At 36.6% G+C, this 25,935-nt stretch overlaps 2 protein-coding genes across 2 annotated transcripts in view; one reads left to right on the top strand and one right to left on the bottom strand.

The window, feature by feature from the left end:
- Nucleotides 1-564: 564 nt before the first annotated feature.
- Nucleotides 565-1,323, top strand: LOC150075421 (zinc finger protein 346-like). Its single transcript, XM_090388483.1, has one exon. The coding sequence runs from the start codon at nt 565-567 to the stop codon at nt 1,321-1,323; it is 759 nt and encodes a 252-aa protein (XP_090244609.1).
- A 5,281-nt stretch (nt 1,324-6,604) lies between these two features.
- HemK2 (HemK methyltransferase 2) overlaps nt 6,605-25,935 on the bottom strand; it is a 55,920-nt gene continuing 36,589 nt past the window's right edge. Inside the window, exon 7 of the mRNA XM_090388809.1 lies at nt 6,605-6,703. The gene's annotated coding sequence lies outside the window, so the exon portion shown is untranslated. The remainder of the gene's footprint in view (nt 6,704-25,935) is intronic.

The following is a 25,935-nucleotide window of genomic DNA, read 5'->3' as shown; positions in this document are numbered from 1 at the left end:
ACTTTACCTACATCATTCTCCTTCCTGTATAACTCCTCATGCGTGAATGGAGATGCAAAATACTCGTTTAGATTGTTAGCCACCTGAGCAGGATCCTCAACTGTTGAACCATCAATATCCAGTGGACCAATCTGATTCATCCCTTTCCTTCTTGAGGAGATTCATCTCTTTCCTTCTTTCCATTGATGAAGTGGGGAATATACTACAAAATATCTGATTTTCATCTGAATATATTTTCCACTTGAAAATATATATTTAGATCTCTATTTAGATTGTAGGTAAAGGGGGTTTGCAATATGTAAGGTTTTACAATTACTTTTAAATTCATAAAGTTAAACTTTTTATATTATTATCTGTGGTACATACCATGGTAAATCTATTTTCTAATTTACTTTTACCTAGCGAAGTATCTAGTATCAGCTGTTCACTTTGAAAAACATATCAGTTTTTGAACATACTACATTAGCAGATAACCTAAAACTGAGTGTCACAATTTCTTTATAGACTTTTAGGTACACAGAACATTTTAACAGCAATAAAATGTGAATTATCTTTTGCAGAAAAATGGCCTGTTCCCAAGAGAGCTATACATGCAAACTTTGTGACAAGTCTTTCAATGGAATATTACCTTTCACAGAACATTGTAACAGTGCCAAGCATAAGAATAGATGTCTTGACAAAGGTGGTCAATCTCAGAGTGCAGCAACTAATAAAAAATCTTTTGGCATCACTTCTGCTAATCATATTATTTGTAATATATGCAATGTATCCCTTACTGGTTCCCAACCTTACCATGAACATATATCAAGTCAACAACATAAAAAGAAGGTAGTAGAAGCAACAAAACCAACAACTGTATCCAGACAGTCATCCATGAAAATTAATACAGCTTCAGAAGCAATAAATTGTAAGATGTGTAATATATCATGTACAGGTCCAAAATCCTATGATGAGCACATAAAGAGTGATAAACATTTAAAGCTGAATACACTATGTGCTGTACCAACAAAATCATTCAGGAAAAATAGCACACCATCAATAATGTCAAATGGTAGTACAAATTCCAGCACATCTTTCCCATGTGATCTGTGTAATATGGTTTGTACAAGTGCAGTGTCTTACAAAGAACATATACAAAGTAAAAAACATAAGAAAAATCTAGAAACAAGCAGCATTTCTGGGCAGCATTCTCAGAAATTTAATGTTGCAACAAAAGGTGCTGGTTCAGTTCCATGCAATGTTTGTAAAATAGTATGCCGTAGTGCAAAAGATTATGTGGAACATGTGGCAGGTCCAGTTCATGCTAAAAATTTGTCTCTCTAAAAAATGTAGAAAAGATAAATTTTGCTGCAACATAAGTGGGTATTAATCATAACTAAATGCAGTTATTCTGTGTGATAAATTTTATTATAGAATTAAGAAAATATTTTTATATATATATATATATATATATACATTTTTTTTATTATTTTTTTTTAATTCTTTTCATCCAAATCTTGGAAATAGTGCAATTTTACAAAGCAAGGCTTAGCTTCTATCCACAAACTTGTACTTTTTAACAGGAAGAGGTGATTGGATTATAAAAGGATTGAGTAAAAATAAGACCTAAATTGTTTGCTTACATTTTTTTCTTACAGCCAAAGGATCACATTTGGCCGTAAGCAAAAGAGGAAACGAAAAGAAATTATCCTGCACTCTCATTCTCAAAAAAGTATTTGGATACTAGTACTTTTCAAATATATTTATTCAGGAAATAATCAGGTTTTGATCCTTTTGGGAAAACTTTTAACCAATTTACTGTGGTAGACCACCAATATTTTGCTTCAGCTCTTTTATTTGCCAGCTGTGTAGCCAAGATACTCTGTGATATCTTACTTAGCTCGATGCATCATTACCTGCCCTCATTTGGGGCGCTTCCGTAGCCAGGTGGGCAGGAGCAGCAATGCGTAGCACGCGCTTCTTGATTAGACCGGGGTTCGAGCCCGTGAGCCACCAAATACGGAGGATGCAGAAAGGTCAGGGAATGACCACCGCATATCCCCGGAGCAATATGGCCTTAGTTGCTAATGCTCCTAAAAACCAAATAACAACAAATAACAACAGCCCTCATTTGGAGAGGTCTAGGAATCAAACCCAGACCTCTCCAAATTTAGGAATTCTTAAAGTCTTCAGTTGAGGCTGTATTCATAATAACAACAGAATCATACACCAACCGTTATTAAAATTATAAATTGTGTTATGTTATATTAAAATAATGATGTAGATAAATGAAATAAATAGAATGATAAAATTCCACCGGATAAAACTAATAAAAAGGTAACTGTCTGTACAATAAAATATGAAATTTTAAACTGCAAAGAATTATTTACAATAAAACAATGTAGATAAAACACAGGATGATAAAAGTGCCAAACCACTGTAGCTTTCAGAGGCATCCGCCTCCTTTTTCAACAGTGAGGTTCATTGCATGGCACATCCTTAAATATCAGCAGGCTCACGGTTCTCAGCACGTAGTTCTACATGAGCATGGGCAGTATTCTCCTCATCTGCACGAACCAGAAATCGTTCGGGAGCATGTCAGGCGGAACTGCTCATCCTGTCCAAGAACCACTGCCTCGAAGATGGGATGAATGTGGATTTCCCTGTCTCTATTAATGGTATTGCTCTCAGAGGAACAAATCCGCAAGCTCTCGAGCCATTTGTGGTACCAAAATCTATGTGCCCGGTTGACAATAACAGCTTCGTCTGGGGAGATTTGATGGTGCTCCTCCCAAAAATGTTCTGCCACAGCAGACTTCCCATAATCCGTGGTCTTTATCGCATTCATATACTCCCCCAGACGATGTTTGAACCGACGTTTCGTTTCACCAATGTTCATTCCCCACAATCCAGTCACCTGATCTCATACATGACCCCATTTGTAAATTCCCTTGGTATGGGGTCCTTAACCTGTGACACAACTGTGTGCAACCTCCGCCCTGGAAGCTGCACACAGCATGTCTATCAATCGCGCAATACCCGAGCTATACGCTTAGTTAGGCCCGGATAGTAGAGAATGTATGCGGTGGCAACTGGTTCTCTTTGTCCGTGCTCCGCTTCTCGGATATATTTATCTATGATCTTCTGGGGGTAGCCGCATTTTCTGAGATCCACTGTGACACGTTTAATTTCTTCTTTTCTATACTCGGGGGTGCTGCAATGGGACCCAGCCCTATCCAACAATGCCCTAATAACACTGTTCTTATGATGGTTGGTTTGTGCCATATTGTAATGTGTATATTGGCCTTGGCACATGGGTTTCCTATATACACTGGTTTTCAGCCTAGGACCTTCCCTATGTACCAACGCATCAAGGAAAGGGAGGGTACCCTCTGCTTCCACCTCCGAGGTAAACTGAATAAACGGAGAGAAGCCAGGATTTTTGATGGGTTGGTTTTCTCCCCATGTGTGCATGGAAACGATACGTTGACGATATATTTACAATTATTCGGAGGGGAAGAGAGGATGAGGTGCTTAGTTTCCTTAATAGCTTCTCCCCGTTTATTCAGTTTACCTCGGAGGTGGAAGTAGAGGGTACCCTCCCTTTCCTTGATATGTTGGTACATAGGGAAGGCCCTAGGCTGAAAACCAGTGTATATAGGAAACCAATGTGCCGGGGCCAATATACACATTACAATATGGCACAAACCAACCATCATAAGAATAGTGTTATTAGGGCGTTGTTGGATAGGGCTGGGTCCCATTGCAGCACCCCCCGAGGATAGAAAAGAAGAAATTAAACATGTCACAGCAGATCTCAGAAAATGCAGCTACCCCCCAGAAGATCATAGATAAATATATCCGAGGAGCGGAGCATGGACGAAGAGAACCGTTTACACCAGTTGCCACCGCATACATTCCCTACTGTCCGGGCCTAACTGAGCATATAGCACGATTGCCAGACATGCTGTGTTGCAGCTTCCAGGGCAGAGGTTGCACACAGTTGTATCACAGGTCAAAGACCCTATACCAAGGGAATTTACAAGTGGGGTTGTGTATGAGATCAGCTACCTGGATTGTGGGGAATGTTATGATGGTGAAACGAAACGTCGGTTCAAAGATTGTCTGGGGGAACATATGACTGCGATAAAGACCGCGGATTATGGGAAGTCTGCTGTGGCAGAACATTTTTGGGAGGAGCACCATCAAATCTTCCCAGACGAAGCTGTTATCGTGGACAGGGCACATAGATTTTGGGAGACCGCAAATGGCTCAAGAGCTTGCGGATTTGTTCCTCTGAGAGCAATACCATTAATAGAGACAGGGGAATCTGCATTCATCCTCTCTTCGAGGCGCTGATTCTTGGACAGGATGAGCGGTTCTGCCTGGCAAGCTCCCGAGCCATTTCCGGTTCCAGTGCACATGAGGAGAATACTGCCCATGCTCCTGTAGAACCACGTGCTGAGAACCGTGAGCCTGCTGATATTTAAGGATGTGCCGTGCGATGAACCTCACTGTTGAAAAGGAGGTGGATGCCTCTGAAAGCGGTGTTTTAGCACTTTTATCATCCTGTGTTTTATCTACATTGTTTTATTGTGAATAATTCTTTGCAGTTTAAAATTTCCTATTTTATTGTCCAGACAGTTACCTTTTTATTAATTTTATCTGGTGGAATTTTATCATTCTATTTATTTCATTTATCTACATCATTATTTTAATATAACATAACACTAATTTTAATAATGGTTGTTGTATGATTATGCAGTTAATATGAATATTCCCAACCCCAGAGGCAACTATATGAAGAGTTGAGGCTGTAATTTCTTTATCTTAGTCAATCTCAAATGGGGGGTAGTGCTTTTCAGCCAGCATAACATGCAGATCAGCCTGTGGACACACATTCTTACAGACATAAATACAGTACGGATATTAGTGAAAAGCTCATGTGCCATTAAAATAATCTGATTGATTTTTTTTTTTTTTTTTTTTGTGCAGTGAAAGATAAATTTATAGGCTCTGATCTGATTCCATCTTATCCTAAAGATGTTTTGTAGCAGTGGTCTCCAACCTTTTTTGCAAATGGGGCAGAATTTGGCCCCATTCAGTGGTCATATGTGTTACCACCAAATGGACAAATGAGGGCCACATCTTAATTCAGAAATGTGTATGGATGCAGAGAAGAGTAATGAGATTAGTGAGGGGAAACAAAAGGGTGCTCTTACTAGGAAAGGCTTCAGTTCTAAAAATTATTGCATCTGGAGACTAGGTGCCTGCAAGGAATCTGATTGAGGTGGTTAAGGCTTTGAGTGAATGGAGTAAGCTCAAAATGCTAATGGAATCATTCCTCTTGCTCGGACTACACATATGGGGAGGGGGGGAGGGGTATAAATTCAAATTGAAGGATGATTGCCGGATTAGATATGTAGAAATTTGCTTTCATTCATCAGGTAGTTGACTGCTGGAACAAACTTTCAACAGTCAGTAAATTCAAAGAACTAGACAAACTTAGGGAGGTTGGACAGGTGATATGGGGGAAGGTGTTTTTCTTTTTTTACTATAAGCTTGCTTTCTTTTGTGATTTGCTGCACTAATACTAATTGCAAGCAGAGGGGAATGGATGCCTCCCATGGGTTCTAGGTTTTCCAGCTGCTCAATATGCAAATTAGCTAGTGGATATTTACTTCTTCGGCAGTATTAGACAGCATGAGAAATCATACTGTCATGATGTGACACAAAGTATTCGATGTGTTAATGAACATTCCAGTCAACGTAACAGAAATATCAATTAGCTTATTCCACGTTCATCCTTGCAGGCTGCCAACATCTGAACTGTGTCAAGTAATTACAGAACACTCTGCATATTAATGCATTCACTTTCCTCACATAAATATGCAGCATCAGATTTTTTATCCACTTGGAGGGAAAACCATCTTTTGTAACTTTTTCTTCCTATCTAACAGAAGAAAAACCAAATATTTTTGTCAGGCAACCTTCACTGGAGCTGATTAATTCAGTTATAGTGAGAAGAAAGCCCAAAAATATCCCCTTTTCAATCTAGGTCGACTCAATCCCAGGTCAAAAAGGTCATCAGAAAAGTCTGTGAAAGTGTTAACTAACATCAAAATTTAAGTACTTTTCAGGATTAAATTTTTATTGTTGGATCTTGGCACTTCAGGAGTTTTTTTTTTAATTAGATCATAATATTTATTCAACTATTAAATCAATTTATATTTAATTTGTTTCTGTATTTATTTTAAACTTTTTCACTTTATTTGTTTTTATGGAGTTGTTGGTTGGTTGATGTGTTGTTTAATGGCACAAGGGCTGCTAAGGCCATATTGTGCCTTTATGGAGTTGTCATTAAAAGCACTATTAATTGTTGAAAACTTAGGACTAAATGTGGTTGTTAAAAAGTTTTGAACTATTTTAAGAGTGAATAAAACCCTAAAAGAACATTAACAATTTTTTTTGTCTTGATTATAACTGATTGTTAAGAAAAATCATTCTGGTAGAAAATAAAATGTATTAATCTTAAAATGTGGTGGTGAAAAAAAAAAAGCAATGAGTGATACCAAAAGCAAAATAAAGTTTATTTATATAAAACTAAGATCAGTTATGTACATCAGTTCATCCAATCTGACCATGGTGCTTGCTCAACTGTTACACACACTAATCAGGTGAATCTTTGCAACTTGATGGTAATCACAATGAATTTGCACACCGCCTACAGGAAAAAAATCATTCAATTTACAAGAGATATGAAGTCGTCAAAGTTTTGGTTTGTTAATTATGCTTTGATTACAATAAGCATTCCAGAGTGTTATTTTGGCCTTTAAAACATGCAAGTTAAACTCTTAGAATACTTAAAAAAAAAAAAAACCCTAATGTTTCCTTTCTCAAAATTCACATTCTGCTGGCTCAAAAACAGAAAGTTATAATGCAATGCAAATAAGTTATTTTGTTTTAATTTGACAATTTTGTTTATTTTTTATGAAAATAAATGTGCACAATAAGAAAAATTCAATAAATTTAAAATTCAGAATTATCTTGTCCTGCTCTATGTTCTTACAATATACTGACAATATTAGTATTAGTCACATAGCACAAGGAAGCCACAGGCTTTTTGCTCCACTGCCAAAAGAAAAAGTAGAGAAGAAACTGAATTTATTTCAATACTCAGTATATTTCTTCTGCCATATTAAATATTTTAATTTATAAGATATTTAACTTAAAATTTGTAAACTTAAAGTGAAATTTTACAATATGCTAAAAAGTTTATAATACTTCCTTCTTTCAGTATTCATATTCTACTAATATATTTTGTTTCAAATTGAAATAACTTTGTAAACAGTTATTAAAATATCTGCTTCTTATTTCAAAAATGATGATATAAGTGAAAATAAATGAGATTATAGTTTTAACAAAAATTAAAATGGATGCTAGGACCTGTTAAGCACATGATCTGTTCCCTGCCCAGTAGTGTACTATGGAAACTCTTTCGGTACCACTATCTGTGGAACCACATATAATCTTATCTAGATGTATGGAGAACTGGTTCGTGTGATATCTGTTCATGGATTGTTATTTTGATTTATTGTTGCTATTTTGTTATTAGCATTATATATTGTGTTACTCAATATTACTATTTTATCATATTTCTGTCCATGTGAAACCCCTGGCAGCACATGATGGGTATATTGTGTGGTATCTTTATGTACAATAAAGAATAATATATTATATTGATGATGAGATGAACACATTTTCCCCCTCTCTTTCAGAACATTGTATCTTTCAAAGAAATTTTCACACCTTTTGTGTTGCTGCATTGTAAAGGTTATTTACTGATAAAACTTTAAGTTCTAATTACTGGCAGACCCCAGACAAGAAATTAATTTCCAAAAAGAAATTTTGGAAAAAAGACTAAATTCTGTGGTTTAATGTGAGAATTCAGTTCCTGACAATGATGGTGTTTATATGCTGTTATAGGTGAACTCACATTAAAATCATGAGCTAGTATTCAAACTATATATTAAATTTATGTATTTATTGTGATATACGCTAGTGTTCAAAGAAAGTGCAATCACGCCTTGTAATTGTCATCCAAATAACGTAAGTATATGGCAATATTTCTTACAGATTGGATCAGATAAGATTGACACGTGTAGATGATAATGTAATATTGCATCAGCTGTTACTTTCAGCTATATAAGCATGCTCTGCAAGAGTTGCAGTCATTATTATTATTATTATTATTATTATTAGCCATATGGTACAAGGAAGCCTGAGACTTATGCTGCACCAGCCAAAAAAAAAAAAATTCCCGAGTTACCCCCCTGAGAGAGAGAGAGAGAGAGAAGTAGAAAGGACTCACCAAGAAAGAGAAGAATGATGATATCCAGCTCAGGACCCTGGGTTTGCCAAGCCCATACTCACCAGGTGTGAGCCCCCGGGGTTAAATCATATTCTTACAGATGGTACTCAGATATTTCATCGTGTATGCTAAATCTTTGGTTGCTCTGTTCTTTGTAACAGTGAAGTAGCAATGATGGCAATCACTGAGGCAATGATAGGACTGCACCATGAGATGTATGTTGCCATCTTATATAATTTTAAATTGGAAATAAACAGATATTTAGTTCTCATATTGATAGAAATACTTCATTCCTTTGTTTAAGAAAAATAATTCCACGGTTTACAGTTTAAAAATGTCAAAGTGATGTTTCTGGCATTTTTCAATCATGAAGATCACAAGTATACTTTCTCGAAGGTGATTTGGAGAATTAGACATTCTATCACAAGGTTCTAGCATGTAATGCATTACTTGGTCAGAAGGATATACCAATAACAACAATGAGAAAAATGGTATCCTGCTCCTTCACCATGATAATGCATTTTTTTACGCTTTATATAATTGCAGAAAATTCTGTACTGAATAGAGCCAGTGTTTGTTATGTAGGGTATTCATTCAATGAACACTGCTTTGGCAACATGAAAAAGTTCTTGGATTAGTTGTTAGATAATAGAAAGAAAAAGAAGACTGTATGGCATTAAATGTCACAAGAAAATGAGTTAAAGGATAAAATAACTACCACTGAACATTATCTATATTTCTTTTTGACTGCTGCTGAGATTTCTCTTGTTTGTTATCAATTAAAAAAAAGGAGTTTAATAAGAGCTTAAAACATTAGGGAATTTTATTTTGCTTTATTATGGAAAAAAATTAATTTTATATATAAAAAAACAAAAGTATTTTCAAGCTTTACCAACAAGAAAATGCTTTATCATGCATTTTCTCATATGGTCATAGTAAAACACCTTACAAAAAAAAAAAAAAAAAAAAACACCCATTCATAGTGACCCATATACTCTCTAAAGTCTTTCAGTTGTAATCAGATACTGATTACTCACAAGAAATTCTTCAAGAAGGAAGTAGCTTTACTAAGTTTATATTTATGATAACCAAGGAACTTTGAACCAGTTGATATTCCACCAACAGACTAATAGTGCCATGTCTGCATGATATTTTCTGAGGACTTTAAAAAAAAAAAAAAAGTAAATTTTACATGAAGGACCATTATATAAACAAGTTCTGGTTACTTATCAGCAAATAAATAAACAAATGTCACTGTATAAACTTGTTAGTAAAATACCAAGAAAAAAAAAAAAGACATCTATAAGGAAAAATTTGATACTATTTCACATTAGCAGTGAAAGCTTTCTTGCATGATAATGAAGTATAAACATGGAAGGGAAATAAAGTTCAACCATTAACTGTAACTTCAATTTAGCCTTCACACATTACAAATAAGCTCATCTTTCTATCTGTTTACCAAGTAGCAAATTGTTTCTCTAAACATACTTTTCCTAGTGAAAAAGCACTTGGGACATTCAAAATTGCTCATAAGGCAATGCAAATACTGGATGTGATATAAAATAAGGCAATGTAAATACTGGATGTGATATTATTATTATTAATAATATTATCACTAGCATATGGTGCAAGGAAGCCTGAGGCTTATGCTGCACCAGCCAAAAAAAAAAAAAAAATTTCTGAATTGCCCCGAGAGAGAGAGAGAGAGAGTCAGAATCACCAAGAGCATGTAACAAGGAATAAAGAAAAAGGAGAACAAGTTAAAATTCAGTATTTCGAAGTTCAAGTATTTCAAATATAAGCAAAAAGGCCTATGTGCTCTGGATTCATATTCACTAAAGTATTGTCCACAGAGCAAAACAGAAAGAAAGGAAATAACAGGTTGGTTTTTTTTACCTGCAACCTGTTATTTCCCTTCTTTCCATTTTGCTCTGTGGCATAATACCTTATTGAAGTATTTCAAATGCCTGATTATGAATATTGCTACCAATTCGTCCTTTTCACTGCGAGTATGCAAAATTTCAGAGTTCACGTGTGAACTCTGAAATGTCCTCAGTGAGTGCTGAGATCACGCCTTTCAGCACTCACTGAGGTGGTTTCATCAGTGAGTGAGTAGGGTGTTCTTTTAACTCTGAAATCTTGATGTGCACTATTAGTCTCAGTTGATGAAATATCAACTGATATTAATTGAATTTGAGACCTCAGTTAATATGCTGATCCAGATAATGGTAATAATTTTCTGATTCTCCATATAGAAAAGTGTTTTCCTTAAAATTTATTCTGTAAGAGAGTAGCACTAGTTATAAGATTCATTATTAATGCTGTTTTTTTTTTTTTTTTTTTTTATGAAAACCCCAAACACGAAAGGTATCAAAACCTATAGTACTTAGTACCGTGCATGGGTTGAAGGAGAAGTATGGGGGAAGGGGGATGCCGGAAACTTTGCTCTAGAGACTAAATATGGGTTTCACCACTTCAAGACTCCAATAAGCAAAGTGGTGGTATTTCACCGGTTGATGAAAGTCATCTACCACCTCTGATGTGAAGAGCATTAATAATGAATTCTGTAATAAATGTCTATTGGTTAGAATGGTGGAAGGACCTAGATAGGATGAAAGCTATCCAGTGGATAATCTGAACTACATAATACAGTGGATAATCTTAACTACATGCTCCCAAAATTTGAAGTATGCTACTATCTAATAATATTACATGTAATTCTGCCCAGACATGATAAAAAGGTAAAGTGCAACCATTATCAACCCACTGCAGGATGGAAGCCTCCTCAACAATTCATGCTGAGAGAAATGGACCATAATCTGCCACGCTGGTCCAGTGCAGGTTGGCAGATCGACCGTATTCAGCAGTCAGGAGCTTGAACCCCCGTCTACTCAAAGAGCGTGTGCTACTGCACTCCCGCTCCTGACCACTCAGCTACGGAGGCCTTACAGAGGACTCCCTCTATCATGCCCCAGACATGATAGAGGGAGTATATCTTGAGAGCCTTGTCAATCAATTCAGCCCTAGAAAGAACGTGCAAGGCTCATAGGGTAGAATTTTTCTCAGCATGGTTTGTGCTTGTTAACAGGAGAGACTTAGAATATCATCCACTGGTGATATTAGCATTAGCAGAGGCATATGATGCAAGAAAGCAAGCTTATTCAGCATCAGCCAAAAAAAAAAAAAAAAAACCCACTCCCATTTCACCCCTCCGTTCGTTCGAAATACCTGTCCAGTTGAGCTTTAAATTTGTTTAGGCTATCAACTTCAACAACAAGTGATGGAAGTCGGTTCCACCAACCAACCACCCGCTGGCCAAAGGCAAATTTCCGCACATCTATCCGACATCTGTCCTTCCTCAATTTGAATTTATGCCCTCTGAGGTGATTATTCTGAGAAAGATGAAGAATCCCATTGGCATTGAGCATGCTCAAACCATTCAAAGCCTTATACACCTCTATCAGATCACCTCGTCGGTGCCCTAGTCTCCAAACTCTGTAATTTGCAAAACTTAAGCCTTTCTTCGTAAGAGCAACCCTTTGTTCCATTTACTAATCTTGTTGCCCTTCTCTGTACCCGTTCCAGCAGCTCTACATCCTTCTTGAAATGAGGCCTCCAGACCTGTATACAGTACTCAAGATGTGGCCTTACCATTGCCTTATACAAGGGAATAATCACCTCCTTATCCCTGCTAGAAAAATTCCTGTATATCATTGACAAGACACCATGAGCTACTCTTGCAGCTCGTCTGCACTGCTCAGAGAACTTCATATCTGCCTGCACAATTACCCCCAGGTCCTTTTCATTCTCCACCACTGTCAGTGTAGTACCGCAGAGTTGATACGTTGCTCTGGGGTTACTGTTTCCCATATGCAGAACTTTACATTTGTCGATGTTAAACCTCATTTGCCACCTCTCAGCCCATCTGTTCAACCTTTCCAGATCCTGTTGCAGCAGCATAGCGTCAGTATTGTCCTTAACGACCCTGCCAACCTTTGTATCATCTGCAAACTTGGACATTAAACTTGATATCCCATCATCAATATCATTCATAAACACCGAAAACAACAACGGACCCAACACTGAACCTTGACGAACTCCACTAATAACATTAGTCCACATTGCAGTGTCCATTGATTACCACTCTCTGTCTTCTGCCACTCAACCATCCCCTTATCCACAGCAGCAATTTGCCTCCAATGCCACACTGCTCCAATTTGTGCAGCAGTCTTCCATGTGCAACAGTATCAAAAGCCTTTCTAAGATCCAAATATATAATATCAAAGTTATTCCCTGCATCCAGTTCTTTTGTGACTACATCATAGTATCCAATCAAATTGGTCAGGCAAGACCTGCCCTTAACAAAACCATGCTGCGTCTGAGCTATAACTGAATTCTTGTCTAGATGATCCTGCAGTGCTTCTTTAACCAGTGCCTCCATTAATTTACCTGGAACAGAAGTTAAACTAACAGGTCTATAATTACTTGTGTCAGCCTTTGATCCTCCTTTGTGAATTGGGGTTACATTTGAACATCTCCAGTCTATGGGTACCTCCCCTGAGTCCAAAGAAGCTCTCATAATTATGGCTAGGGGTTTGCTTACTTCCATTGCTGCCTCCTTTAATATAACTGGATAGATCCCATCCACCCCAGGTGCTTTTTTTATGTTTATCCTCAACAATCTCTCCTCCACTTTCCTCTCAGTTATTACAAAATCATCCAGCTCACTGCCAATGTTTACTTTACCTACATCATTCTCCTTCCTGAATAACTCCTCATGCGTGAATGTAGATGCAAAATACTCGTTTAGATTGTTAGCCACCTGAGCAGGATCCTCAACTGTTGAACCATCAATATCCAGTGGACCAATCTGATTCATCCCTTTCCTTTTCGAGTTCAAGTATGTAAAGAACTCTTTTCTGTTTTTCTTTGCATCCTTTGCCAAGGATCTTTCATAGTCTGCCTTTGCTTGCCTAATCTCCTTTGTGACTTGGTTACAGACCAACTTATATCTATCATAGGCTTCCATGTCACCCATTAATTTGTATGTATCCCATGCATTTTGACTTGACTTGACTGTGTCAGGATGGCGAGTTATGTGCAGTTGACACCACGAAGAAAGAGTGCTTTAAGTGAGGAAGGATGTTTTTCCCGTCCTATTGCTTATAAAAGTAAAAAGTGTCTTGTAATCAGTCGACAGTGAGTAGATTTCTTTCCAAACCCAAGAATACCGGTTCTGCTGATAGGAAAAAAGGAACCGAACGCAAACAAGTCTTCATGCCAAAACAGGACCACGTTTTGAAGCGCTTATGCCTTAAAAACTGTAAAGCTTCTTCATCTGATCTGAAAAGAGAATGGAAAGAACATACAGGAGTGGTAGCAAGTGCAGTAACAGTCAGAAGACCCCTCTTCAAAAATGGACTTGTAGCCCATTGTCCTAAGAAGAAGCCCTTCCTCACACAAAAAATGAAAAAGGCCCGATTAATTTGGTATAAGGAGCATGTCAAATGGACCCCCGAGCAGTGAAAGTCAGTTATTTTCTCAGATGAGAAGAAATTCAACCTGCATGGCTCTGATGGGAGACAAATGATTTGCCATAGACATGGTGAAGAATACCATCCAGACTGTGTACGGTGTCTACAGTGAAATTCCCTACCCAGCCAAATGATATGGGGGAGGTTCATTTCGTATCATGGAGTATGTCACCTGCAGTTTATAAAAGGTTCCGTAAATGCCAATGGATACATGGCTATATTGGAAGACAAATTGCTGCCAACCATTAGAGACCATTTCAACCTGCCAAGTAACTGCATCTTTCAGGATGACTCTGCTCCTTGTCATCAGGCAAAAAGTGTAAGTAGGCACTTCTGCAGTTACTTTAGCTTCATTTCTGCATTAGAGGTTCGACAGTAATGTGTTTACATTTGATACAGGTGAAAAAATGTTTGGAAGAACAGTCCATTACAACTCTTAGCTGGCCAGGAAACAGCCTGGACCTGAATCCTATAGAAAACTGTTCGCATTGTGTGGAATGTACAGTTGCCAGAAAGAAACCAAAGACCCTTCGTGAACTTCAGGAAGCCATAATTCGTGTTTGGAACCACGAGCTATCAGTTGATTATCTTCAAAAATTGATCTTGTCAATGCCTTGATGGTGTGCTGCTGTTAATAAAGCCAAAAGCGGTTCAACTAAATATTAGTTTGCACCTGGTGAACTTTCCATTTAAAATGATGAACTGAAGCAAACTGAGTGCTTCTGCTAACGTTTCAGCCATAATTTTGTTTACCAAAACTGTTGTATAAAAGTTGCAAATGCTCATCTTGGAATATTTTGAGAGCACCTGTCAAATATTACTTAGCTTTGCCCTAACTATTAATATCTTTTGTTTATATTTCTATTTGTGATGCAAGCATTAATGTAACATACCATCGCAAAAAAGGATTAGAAATGTGAAATTCTTAGGTGATGTACTTCCTTTGAATAACAGCATATATGTGCAATACGTTGAATCTGATTTTTTTTTTTTTTTTTTTATTGGCAGGAATTTTTCCAGTTATGTATTTTTAAAATTATGGATGGCATTTTGTATAATCAATTTTTCTGGTCATCTGACACCAATAAATCACCCTGCAGGCATTTGATTAATTCCAAAGACATTCAGGTTCTGATAATAATAATTGAAAAGTTTATACACAGAGTTAGCTTTGCAATAGCAGTGCCTACCTAATACATTGTAGAGCCACCTTTTGCCTGTAACACAGCCCATAATGTCTTGCCATGGACTCCACAAGATGTTGCAGGGTGTCCTGTTATAGTTCTACTCATGCATTGTACAATGTGTCCAGTAATGCACATTATCAGATGGATGGTTAGTAGCACTGAACATCCTTTCCTAGTAGTTTCCAAACATGCTAAAGTTGGATGGGGTGTAGGAGGATAGAGAATTTGTTGTCATGCTCATGAACCCAGTTAACTTGCAGGACCTTGTGGTATGGTGCACTGTCTTGATTATAGATGCCACAGTTGTCTGAATCTACTACCATCATGAAGGGATGTACTTGGTTGGTAACAATAGAAAAGTGGTCTTTCCATTGAGCAACAGTGATCAGAGGACCCAGCATTTGCCATGAAAAGTCACCAGACCATAACACAACCACCTCCAGCCTGCCAAACACCAACAGTGCATCCAGGTGCCATGGTCTAGCTTTGCTTTCTCCAAATGCAGATATGCCAATGCAGGGCAGAGTTTTCAGGTATTCATCACGGTAAGCATGAATACCTGTGATAGCCATTGACTGCTATAGCCGATACAAGCTGATGTCTAGCACATAGCTGGGCCACTGTACGCATCACTGCTGTGTTACCAGCTGTTCACCATGGGCATCAACCACACATGGTTATTCCATGTGTGACCTTTGGTTGGCTGTTCAGCTGCTATTGAGCCAGTAGACTTGTGACACCACATAACAGGAGCACTTAACCATTTTGGCTGTTGTTGAGATGCCAGCACCTGTATGTCTCTCCCTCCCCGCCCCAAATCATTCCACAGTCAAAGTCAGAAAGATCTTGATACCGGCCCATTCTTCCTTGCAGACACTCAAAAACTGATTGTCACATGTAGAAATTACAATCTTATATCAGCTGTTCCCATTTATGAGCCTTCATCACAGACCAGCCCATTCCTACACAAGGGGATGTTGCTAATACAAAGCCATCAATGTGTTTACAGAGAAAAAACTGTTACAGATAAACTCACATTAAAATTATGAACTAGTATTCAAACAATTCATATATTAAATTTGTGAGTAATAAATTGTGTGTTATATTTTAGTGAGCACTAATTTTTCTAGTCAACTCTCACAATAAATTATCCTGTACACATGTTTCATTTACAGAGAAAAAATTTTAGAGAAAATATATATTCAGTGGCTTTAGGAGAGAATTCAAAGTGTCTGATAGTGATGATTTGAAAGATTATATTCTGTAATAGATGACTTTGCATTAAAATTATGAACTAATATTAAAACAACACATCAGAGAAATGTATGTACTGAAACTCATCATCCCCTATTTCTGGGTGGCACCATGTTCCCGTAAGCCCTATTATGTCCGCGCTACTTGTTTTAACCAGCAGTTCGAATTCGCTCATTTTATTGACGACATTTCTAACATTACTATATAAACAATTAAGACTTACTGTTCTTGTATATGTTTAACAACCCTAACACAACCCTTGAAGTTTTTTAGGCTCACTTCCCTGGTATTAGCTACCTGCTCACTTGAAATGTTTCTGCCCCCAGAACATCTAGATATGTCCAGTTGGGAAAACAGATAAGAACTCTTGAGGTATGTGCAAGAGTTACTTTGACCAATATTATCAGATAAACGCGTGTCAGTATTACCCACATTCCCCCCCTAACTAGCAGTTTCCCTGAACTTTTAATGTATCCTCAATAATACTGGCAAAAATTTTTGCACCAACTTTGTTTAAGTGTATCCCGTCTCTACAAAACAAATTCCTTCTACCTACAAGTGTGGGCCATGCTGATAGAAATTTCTCCCCTAAAGCCTTGCAGAGTCCTTCAAGTCTTGAGTTAATCCACAAGGCTTTTAACATATAATCCCTCCTATCGTGTCTGGGCAGAATTGCAGACACAGACATTGTGGCCTAGCTCGCGGCATTTCCTCAGCATGGTCCCTGTATTTTTCCAACAAATCGTCAGATCATGTACGTTTAATGTCATTAGTCCCCACATGAATAATACCTCCTCTTTATCTCCCCTTAAAATCTGACAATCTGTTGGTGACATCATTAATAGTTGCTCCCGGCAGACATACCCTGGTTCTACTCCACCTATCCTTATTACAAAAAATATTCTCCGTTTCCCTGACAATGGAGTCTCCTAATAAAACAAAGTCCTTTGAACCAGAGTAGTTTGCACTTGGTTTTTCTGTTTTGAGACACGAATGGGATGTGCATCACTTGGTAGATTGCTGGAGTCTTGAATCCCTGAAGAGCTCCCAGATGCATTATTCTCGAGGGCAAGCACCCGTTTTTTTAGTGACTCAAATTGTTCCATCAGTACACCATATTGTTATTTAAGATCGGTGCACTCCTTACATCGATCACAAAGAAAAGAATCCCCCAGGTGAGCTATGATTAGTCACCAGGTCGACCTTGGAAAACATTCCACAGGTTCCGCAACAGATTAAAGCATGACTCATCCGTAAATCGCCATCAGCTATTTCCGTGTGAGTCACGATACCCTGTGACATGTTTAAGGCAGATCTCGTAATTACCATTATAAAATTAGCTAAATATCGATGAAAATTAACTTTAAAAAATGATATCTATAATATTATAAAAATCAAACTGTTACAGGAAAACCTATAACAAAATAATCCAACAATATCTAAATAAATCAAATATTTAAAAGCAATTTAACCCAAGCACGGTACTAAGTACTATAGGTTCTAATACCTCTCGTGTTTGGGGTTCACATAAAAAAAAAAAAAAAATAATAATAATCAACAGTAATCCAATCCACTTAACTGAGAAGCTGTGACGAAGCACGTCCACTCACCTCGAATGCCAACTTCTGGGGAGATTCCGTTGGATTGGAAAAGTGCCAACATATCTCCCATACATAAGGGTGGCTCTAAGAGTGAAGTGGGAAATTATCGACCTGTCAGTCTGACTTCAGTGGTAGGGAAAATCATGGAGGCAATGATCAAGGGTGGAATTTAGGATCATTCGGATAGAATTGAAATTCTCAAGGATACTCAGCATGGTTTTGTAAAGGGAAAATCATGTTTAACAAATCTGGTCTGCTATTTTGAAAGGGTCACTCACGAGCTGGATTTAGGGAATAATTTCGACATTGTTTATTTAGATTTCAGCAAAGCCTTTGACTCAGTCTCACATGAGCAGTTGCTTTATAAGCTGGAATCACTGGGAAAATCCTTAGATGGATAGCAGGATGGCTTCAGGGCAGGAGGCAGATAAATGGCTATTCCTCAGATTGGGTTGTAAGAAGTGGGGTTCCCCAAGGATCACTATATTAGGACCACTGTTGTTTTTAATTTTCATAAACGATATCGATGAAGGGATAGAGGGCATGATGTCTAAATTTGCAGATGATGTTAAAATTGGTAGAGTAATTAATGATCAAGCTTGACATTAATTAATGATTAATGTCAAGCTGAGCTTCTTCAGAGAGACCTATATAGACTTCAGGAATGGTCAGAAAAATGGCAGCTATGCTTTAATCCAACAAAGTGTAAGGTATTACACCTGGGAAACAGTAATCCCAAAATAACTTATTCACTTAGTGGAGTTCAACTAAATGGATAGCAGGATGGCTTCAGGGCAGGAGGCAGATAAATGGCTATTCCTCAGATTGGGTTGTAAGAAGTGGGGTTCCCCAAGGATCACTATATTAGGACCACTGTTGTTTTTAATTTTCATAAACGATATCGATGAAGGGATAGAGGGCATGATGTCTAAATTTGCAGATGATGTTAAAATTGGTAGAGTAATTAATGATCAAGCTTGACATTAATTAATGATTAATGTCAAGCTGAGCTTCTTCAGAGAGACCTATATAGACTTCAGGAATGGTCAGAAAAATGGCAGCTATGCTTTAATCCAACAAAGTGTAAGGTATTACACCTGGGAAACAGTAATCCCAAAATAACTTATTCACTTAGTGGAGTTCAACTAAATGGATAGCAGGATGGCTTCAGGGCAGGAGGCAGATAAATGGCTATTCCTCAGATTGGGTTGTAAGAAGTGGGGTTTCCCCGGTACTGGAGGAAAGGGACTTGGGTGTTACGATATGGTCAGACATGAAGTTCTCTGAGCATTGTAAACAGGTTGCAAGGAAGGCCCATGGTGTCCTATCGATGATCTATCGAACTTTCGCAAGTAGAGATAGGGATGTGATAATCCCATTATATAAGGCTTTTGTTAGACCACACTTGGAATACTGTGTTCAAGTATGGAGACCGCACCTAAAGAAAGACATCGAGCTTCTTGAAAGGGTGCAAAGATGGGTAACTCGCCTGGTGAGATCAGCAAAAGGGCGTCTTTATGAGACTTCATAAATATGTGGGTTGCAGAGTTTAGAAACTAGACATCTTAGAGGAGATTTGATTGAGGTGTTCAAGGCTCTGAGAAGCATCAGTAAAATGAACGAGGACAAAATTTTCAAGATTATAAATGATGCTAGAACTAGGGGACATAAATTCAAGTTACGGGGGGGAAATGTTTAGATTGGACTGCAGGAAATTTTATTTTAGCCAGCGAATTATAAATTACTGGAATAAGTTGCCTACATGGGTGGTAGAGGCTGACAGTTTGGGGAAATTCAAAGGTCATCTGGATGGTACCTACGGGTGAGGGAAATGCATAGGATGATAGGTTTAATTTCCTTTTCTTTTCTTAATCATTATTATTTCTTTTTATCATTGTTTTATTTTTTATTTATTTTTTTGTTTTTTGGCATTGTAAACAGGTTGCAAGAAAGCCTATGGCTTATGCTGCCCACTGGTGCAGCATAAGCTATAGGCTTTCTTGCACCATACGGCCAATACTAATACTAACAATTTATATGTTATTCTGTAATCAATTTTCCTAAGTTGTATGTTTTTTTTTTTTTATGAACAAATACTTTTTTTCTAATTATTTATGCATTGAGGTGCCGGTCAAGACATCAAATTCAGACATGGTTGGGATTTCAGAGACGTGTCACTCGAATATAAGGGATGTAGAAGTTGAATATGGGGAGTAAAATATATACAGAAAGAGCAGACAGGATAGGAAGCACTGGGAAAGCAAAAATAAGTGTAAGAGTGTGTTATAGGCTTAATGACTGATGAGTACAATGAACAACTGTACAGAGAAATAGAGTGAGCCAGTAAATGAGAAGGTCTTATAATGGGGATTTTAACTTCTCAGATATGAACTTGTGGGTTGGTCACTCACAGACTAGCAAAACTTTTTGTGGATTTATTGGATGACTGTTTTCTACAGAAGAATATTAGAGAGGCAACAAGGAGTAATACTCTTGATCTGATTGCCAACAGTGATTATTCATGCATTAAGGATCTTCAGGTAAAAGAAACACTAGGTAGCAGTTATCACAGTACATTGATTTGGGATTTACTTAAAGATGTGCCCTCATGGGTAGCACAGTTGGTAGAATTGCCACCCTACCAACACTGGGTGGAAAAGACCTGGGTTCAAGGCCCATTGAGGCCTTGAACCCACTCGTGAACCTTAGTCGGTCTCGGGCGAGGTTAGCATGGTTTTTCTCCCGGAAACGGGTTTTTTGTCCAACAAACAGAAAATCAACCACACACAATTTACAGACAGTATATACAGAGCAATGTGGCCTTACTCGCTAGTGCTCCTAAAACCCAATAACAACAACAACAACTTAAAGATGTAACTAGCATCGAGGGTAAAGGGAGGGGTTTTTGCTTTCATAAAGGTGACAACAGTGGTCTCAGACAGTTTATAAATTCTATACACTCAGACCAACTGAAGACGTTACCATTAGCAAATTTTAAATGAGAAGTTCAAGGATTTAATCATAGAAGGTACTAGGCTTTTCATACCAACTAAGAAATACACTTCAAGGTATAGGCCTAAATAGAGGTCAGACAAACTTACGAAACTTGTGGCAGAGAACAAAAGTGCATGGGATGCATATGAATTATCAGGCAACACAGAAGCTCACAGTAGATATAATCAAGTCACAAAGAAGGTTAGGCAAGTGACAGCAGATTATGAGAAATCTTTTGCAAAGGATACAAATAAAAACAGCAAAGACTTCTCTTCTTATGGAAACCCTAGAAGGAAGGGGGTGAATCAAATTGGTCCACTTGATATTGATGGTTTGACTGTTGATCCTGCTCAGGTTGCTGACACACTAAATGAGTATTTTTCATCTACATTCACACTTGAGAAATTCTTTAGGGAATGGGGTGCCAGAAGTTTATCAAGCTCTAAGAGGGAGCTAAATGATTTTATAATAACTGAGAGGAAAGTGGAAGAGAAATTGTTGAAGTTAAACATAAGAAAGGCAACTAGTGTGGATGGGATCTATCCAATTATATTAAGGGAGGCAACAAAGGAAGTAAGCAAATCTTTAGCCATAATTTTGAGAGCAACTGTGGAGTCAGGAGAGATCCAAGTGGACTGGAGATGTGTAAATGTATCCCCAATTCTAAAGAATGACACGAGTAAATACAGACCTGTTAGTTTAACTTCTGTTCCAGGGAAAATAATAGTCACTGGTTAAAGAGGTAGTGGAGGATCATTTAGACAAGACTGCAATTATACTTCATACACAGCGTCGGTTTGTTAGGGGGAAATCTTGTTTGACCAAATTTGATTGGTTATTATGATGTGGTCACAAAGGAACTGGATGCAAAAAATAATTTTAATATATACTTGGATTTTAGTCTTGGAAAGTTTTTGATACTGTCTCACATAAGAAACTGCTGTATAATTTGGAGCAGTGTGGCATTAAGGGCACGTTGCTATGGATAAAGGGATTATTGAGTAGGAGAAGGCAGAGAGTGGTAATCAATGGACATTAATTTAAGGTAAGGACTCCACTAGTAACTAATGTTACTAGTGGAGGCCCACAGGGTTTGGTGTTGGGCCCAATATTTTTTTTTTATATATATTGATGAACGCATATCAGGCTTAATGTTCAAGTTTGCAGATGATACAAAGTTTGGCAGGGTGGTTAATGAAGTAATAACAGTATGCTACTGCAACAGGATCTAGGAAAGTTAGGCAGATGGGCTGAATAATGGCAATTGAAGTTTAATATTGATAAATGCAAAGTCCTGCATATGGGTAGCAGTAACTCCAGAGTACCATACCAACTGTGTGGTACTACACTCAGGGTAGTGGAAAATGTAAAAACCCTGAGGGTGATTGTGCAGAGAAATAAGTTCTCTGAGCAATGCAGACAGGCTGCCAGGAGAGCTGATGGGTTTTGTCAATGATATACAAGAATTTTGCTAGCAGGGATAAAGAGGTGATTATTCCACTGTATAAGGCAATGGTCAGGCCACATCTTGAGTACTGCATACAGGTTTGGAGGCCCCATTTTAGGAAGGATGTGGAGTTGCTGAAAGTACAGAGAAGGGCAACAAGATTGATGAGGAGAACTAAGAGGTCCTCTTACCAAGAAAGGCTTCAGTTCTGTAAATTGCAGTCTTGAAGACTAAGTGTCTTCAAGGTGATATGATTGAGGTGTTTAAGACTTTTGAATGGATTGAGCAAGCTCAGTGCTGATGGGATTCTTGCCCCTGCTCAGACCACACACATATGAGGAACACAAATTCAAATTGAGGAAGGACAGTTGCAGAATAGATGTGTGGAAGTTTGCCTTTGGCCAAAGGGTGGTTGGTTGTTGGAATGAATTTCCATTGTTTTTGCGGAAGTTGATAGTTTAAATAAATTCAGCGAAGAACTAGACAAACTATTGGAGGGAATTAATAAATGAAATGGGAGGTTAAGCTTGCTTTTTTTGCATCATTTGCTAATATTAATGCTAAATAAAATTAAGTATTAATGCTAATCAGTTGGCCCACTGCATAAATTTAAAAACTGTTTGAGAGCACTGTAGGTACCCTTGCAAAAGCCCTCTTTACAGTAGTTATGGCTTTAACTAAATCCCACATGAATAAGATGTGGGATTTACTTATCACTGCCACCTAGTGGTTCTTTCATTTGCAGATTCTTAATGCACGAAGAGTCACTGCTGATAATCAGATCAAGAGTACTGTTTTCCCCCTAGTCTAGTGGTTTTCAACCGGGGTGCCATGGCACCTTAGGGTGTCACAACAACAACATTCCAGGGGTGCCACGTAATTTGGGTTTAAGTTAATTAAAGTTATTATTTTTTTAAAAATTTATATGTTTATTTCATTATCTATAACTGATAATTTGGTAATTTATAACTTTTGTTTACTGTGTGTATATATATATATATATATATATATAATTTGTATTATGAAATGTAATTTTTATAATTATATTATTGTAATAACTATCATATAACATATATTTTTTAATATTTTATATATATATATGTTTCTAATTGTTCAAATTTTTGATTGTTACCTATTATTGGTGGTTTTTACATATAGGCATTAGTGTTCATACAATTCTGGTCATTAATCTAGCCTTATTTAGGTCATATTAATTCTGCATGGCCTATACATATTAGGTTTAGAAGTTTAATGCTTAATGATAATGAATTTTCATGACAAATTATTGATGAAAATTTTTATCTGTAGCAAAAGGTAATTACTAGTTATTATTAACAGTATACTTCTATTTTATTACTATTATACATTTTTACTATAATACATTTTTGCATTCCATCACGTGGCAGTCAATCCCTTACTTCATCGGGGGCTTTGAGTGTATTGGGCCCACTGCATAAATTTAAAAACTGTTTGAGAGCACTGTAGGTACCCTTGCAAAAGCCCTCTTTACAGTAGTTATGGCTTTAACTAAATCCCACATGAATAAGATGTGGGATTTACTTATCACTGCCACCTAGTGGTTCTTTCATTTGCAGATTCTTAATGCACGAAGAGTCACTGCTGATAATCAGATCAAGAGTACTGTTTTCCCCCTAGTCTAGTGGTTTTCAACCGGGGTGCCATGGCACCTTAGGGTGTCACAACAACAACATTCCAGGGGTGCCACGTAATTTGGGTTTAAGTTAATTAAAGTTATTATTTTTTTAAAAATTTATATGTTTATTTCATTATCTATAACTGATAATTTGGTAATTTATAACTTTTGTTTACTGTGTGTATATATATATATATATATATATATAATTTGTATTATGAAATGTAATTTTTATAATTATATTATTGTAATAACTATCATATAACATATATTTTTTAATATTTTATATATATATATGTTTCTAATTGTTCAAATTTTTGATTGTTACCTATTATTGGTGGTTTTTACATATAGGCATTAGTGTTCATACAATTCTGGTCATTAATCTAGCCTTATTTAGGTCATATTAATTCTGCATGGCCTATACATATTAGGTTTAGAAGTTTAATGCTTAATGATAATGAATTTTCATGACAAATTATTGATGAAAATTTTTATCTGTAGCAAAAGGTAATTACTAGTTATTATTAACAGTATACTTCTATTTTATTACTATTATACATTTTTACTATAATACATTTTTGCATTCCATCACGTGGCAGTCAATCCCTTACTTCATCGGGGGCTTTGAGTGTATTGACAGCCCTTTCACTGTAATGCCTTATACTTACTCGTTTCTGTTTGTACCTATCACAGTTTTGCTATTTTAAGTTCCTTTTCTTTTGTTTAATTGCTAAAGTTACAACATTAAGTAAGTAGGAATTTTACAATATTGGATACTTACCCGTTGGGCTTTGTGTACTCTATCACAGTTTGCTGAAGAGATCGTAAAAAATAAAAAATTAAAACTAATTAATACTATAAATAGATATGCAAACAATAATAAGAATTTAAAAAATTCAAAAACTTAAATTCTAGGAACTTTAGAAATTAAGCAAAAGAAAAGGAACTTAAAATAGCAAAACTGTGATAGGTACAAACAGAAATGAGTAAGTATAAGGCATTACATCGAAAGGGCTGTCAATACACTCAAAGCCCCCGACAAAGTAGGGGATTGACGGCCACGTGATGGAATGCAAAAATGTATCATAGTAAAAATGTATAATAGAAGTATACTGTTAATAATAATACAGATAAAACATACTTTTTGAACCAAAACATGGTTCAAAAAGTATATGGACTACGAAAATAAGCTACTTGAATTCTACAAGGCCCTGCCATCTGAAGATTTTGTGCTAACAAAAGAAAATTCCATGATAATGGCTACTTTGTTCAGATCAATGTATGTTTGCAAGCAAATTTTTTCATGAATGAAATCAAATAAATATTTAAAAAGAAACAATAACAGACGAGCATCTTCATTCCATATTGAGGATCGGTGTCACAAATTTTCAATCAAATATTGAACAATTATCTAAAAATATTCAGCCTCAATCATCTCATTAAATGTTAAGTTTGTTCAGTAAATGTTACTGTATATTGTACTTAATAAAATTTTCAAATATTTTCAATTTTAGGTGTATTATTATATTTATTTATTCACCTTAATATTGAAAGCAACAATCCTTTTCAGCTTGTAAATTTTGTAAAGTGAGCATTTAAAAGCAAAAGTAAAGTATTTTTTAAAAAAAAATAAAAGTCATATTTTTATAATTTTAGATAGTATGAATCAGAGCTGTAATACTCAATATGTTCTATGTTGATAATAATATTAGTAAATTAATACGAGGAGTTTACCTCAATATAGTACGTAGAACACTTCCGTATGATACCCTCCAGAAATTAAAACGGAAAAAACGAAAAAATCGACAACTTACCGGTACATTAAAGTAAAATATAAATAATTAAATAATCAATTTAACACAATTCAAAATTAAATTGAAAGTAATATATTTTACTTTAATGTACCGGTAA

Source organism: Mastigoproctus giganteus, chromosome 14 (assembly GCF_048544385.1).
Source record: "Mastigoproctus giganteus isolate SK-2022 chromosome 14, ASM4854438v1, whole genome shotgun sequence".
NCBI classification, from domain to species: domain Eukaryota; kingdom Metazoa; phylum Arthropoda; class Arachnida; order Uropygi; family Thelyphonidae; genus Mastigoproctus; species Mastigoproctus giganteus.
This window is presented reverse-complemented; position numbering and strand designations above follow the sequence as displayed.

Excerpts from the sequence above, each read along its gene's own strand:
- LOC150075421 (XM_090388483.1), top strand. The coding sequence starts at position 565 with ATGGCCTGTTCCCAAGAGAGCTATACATGCAAACTTTGTGACAAGTCT.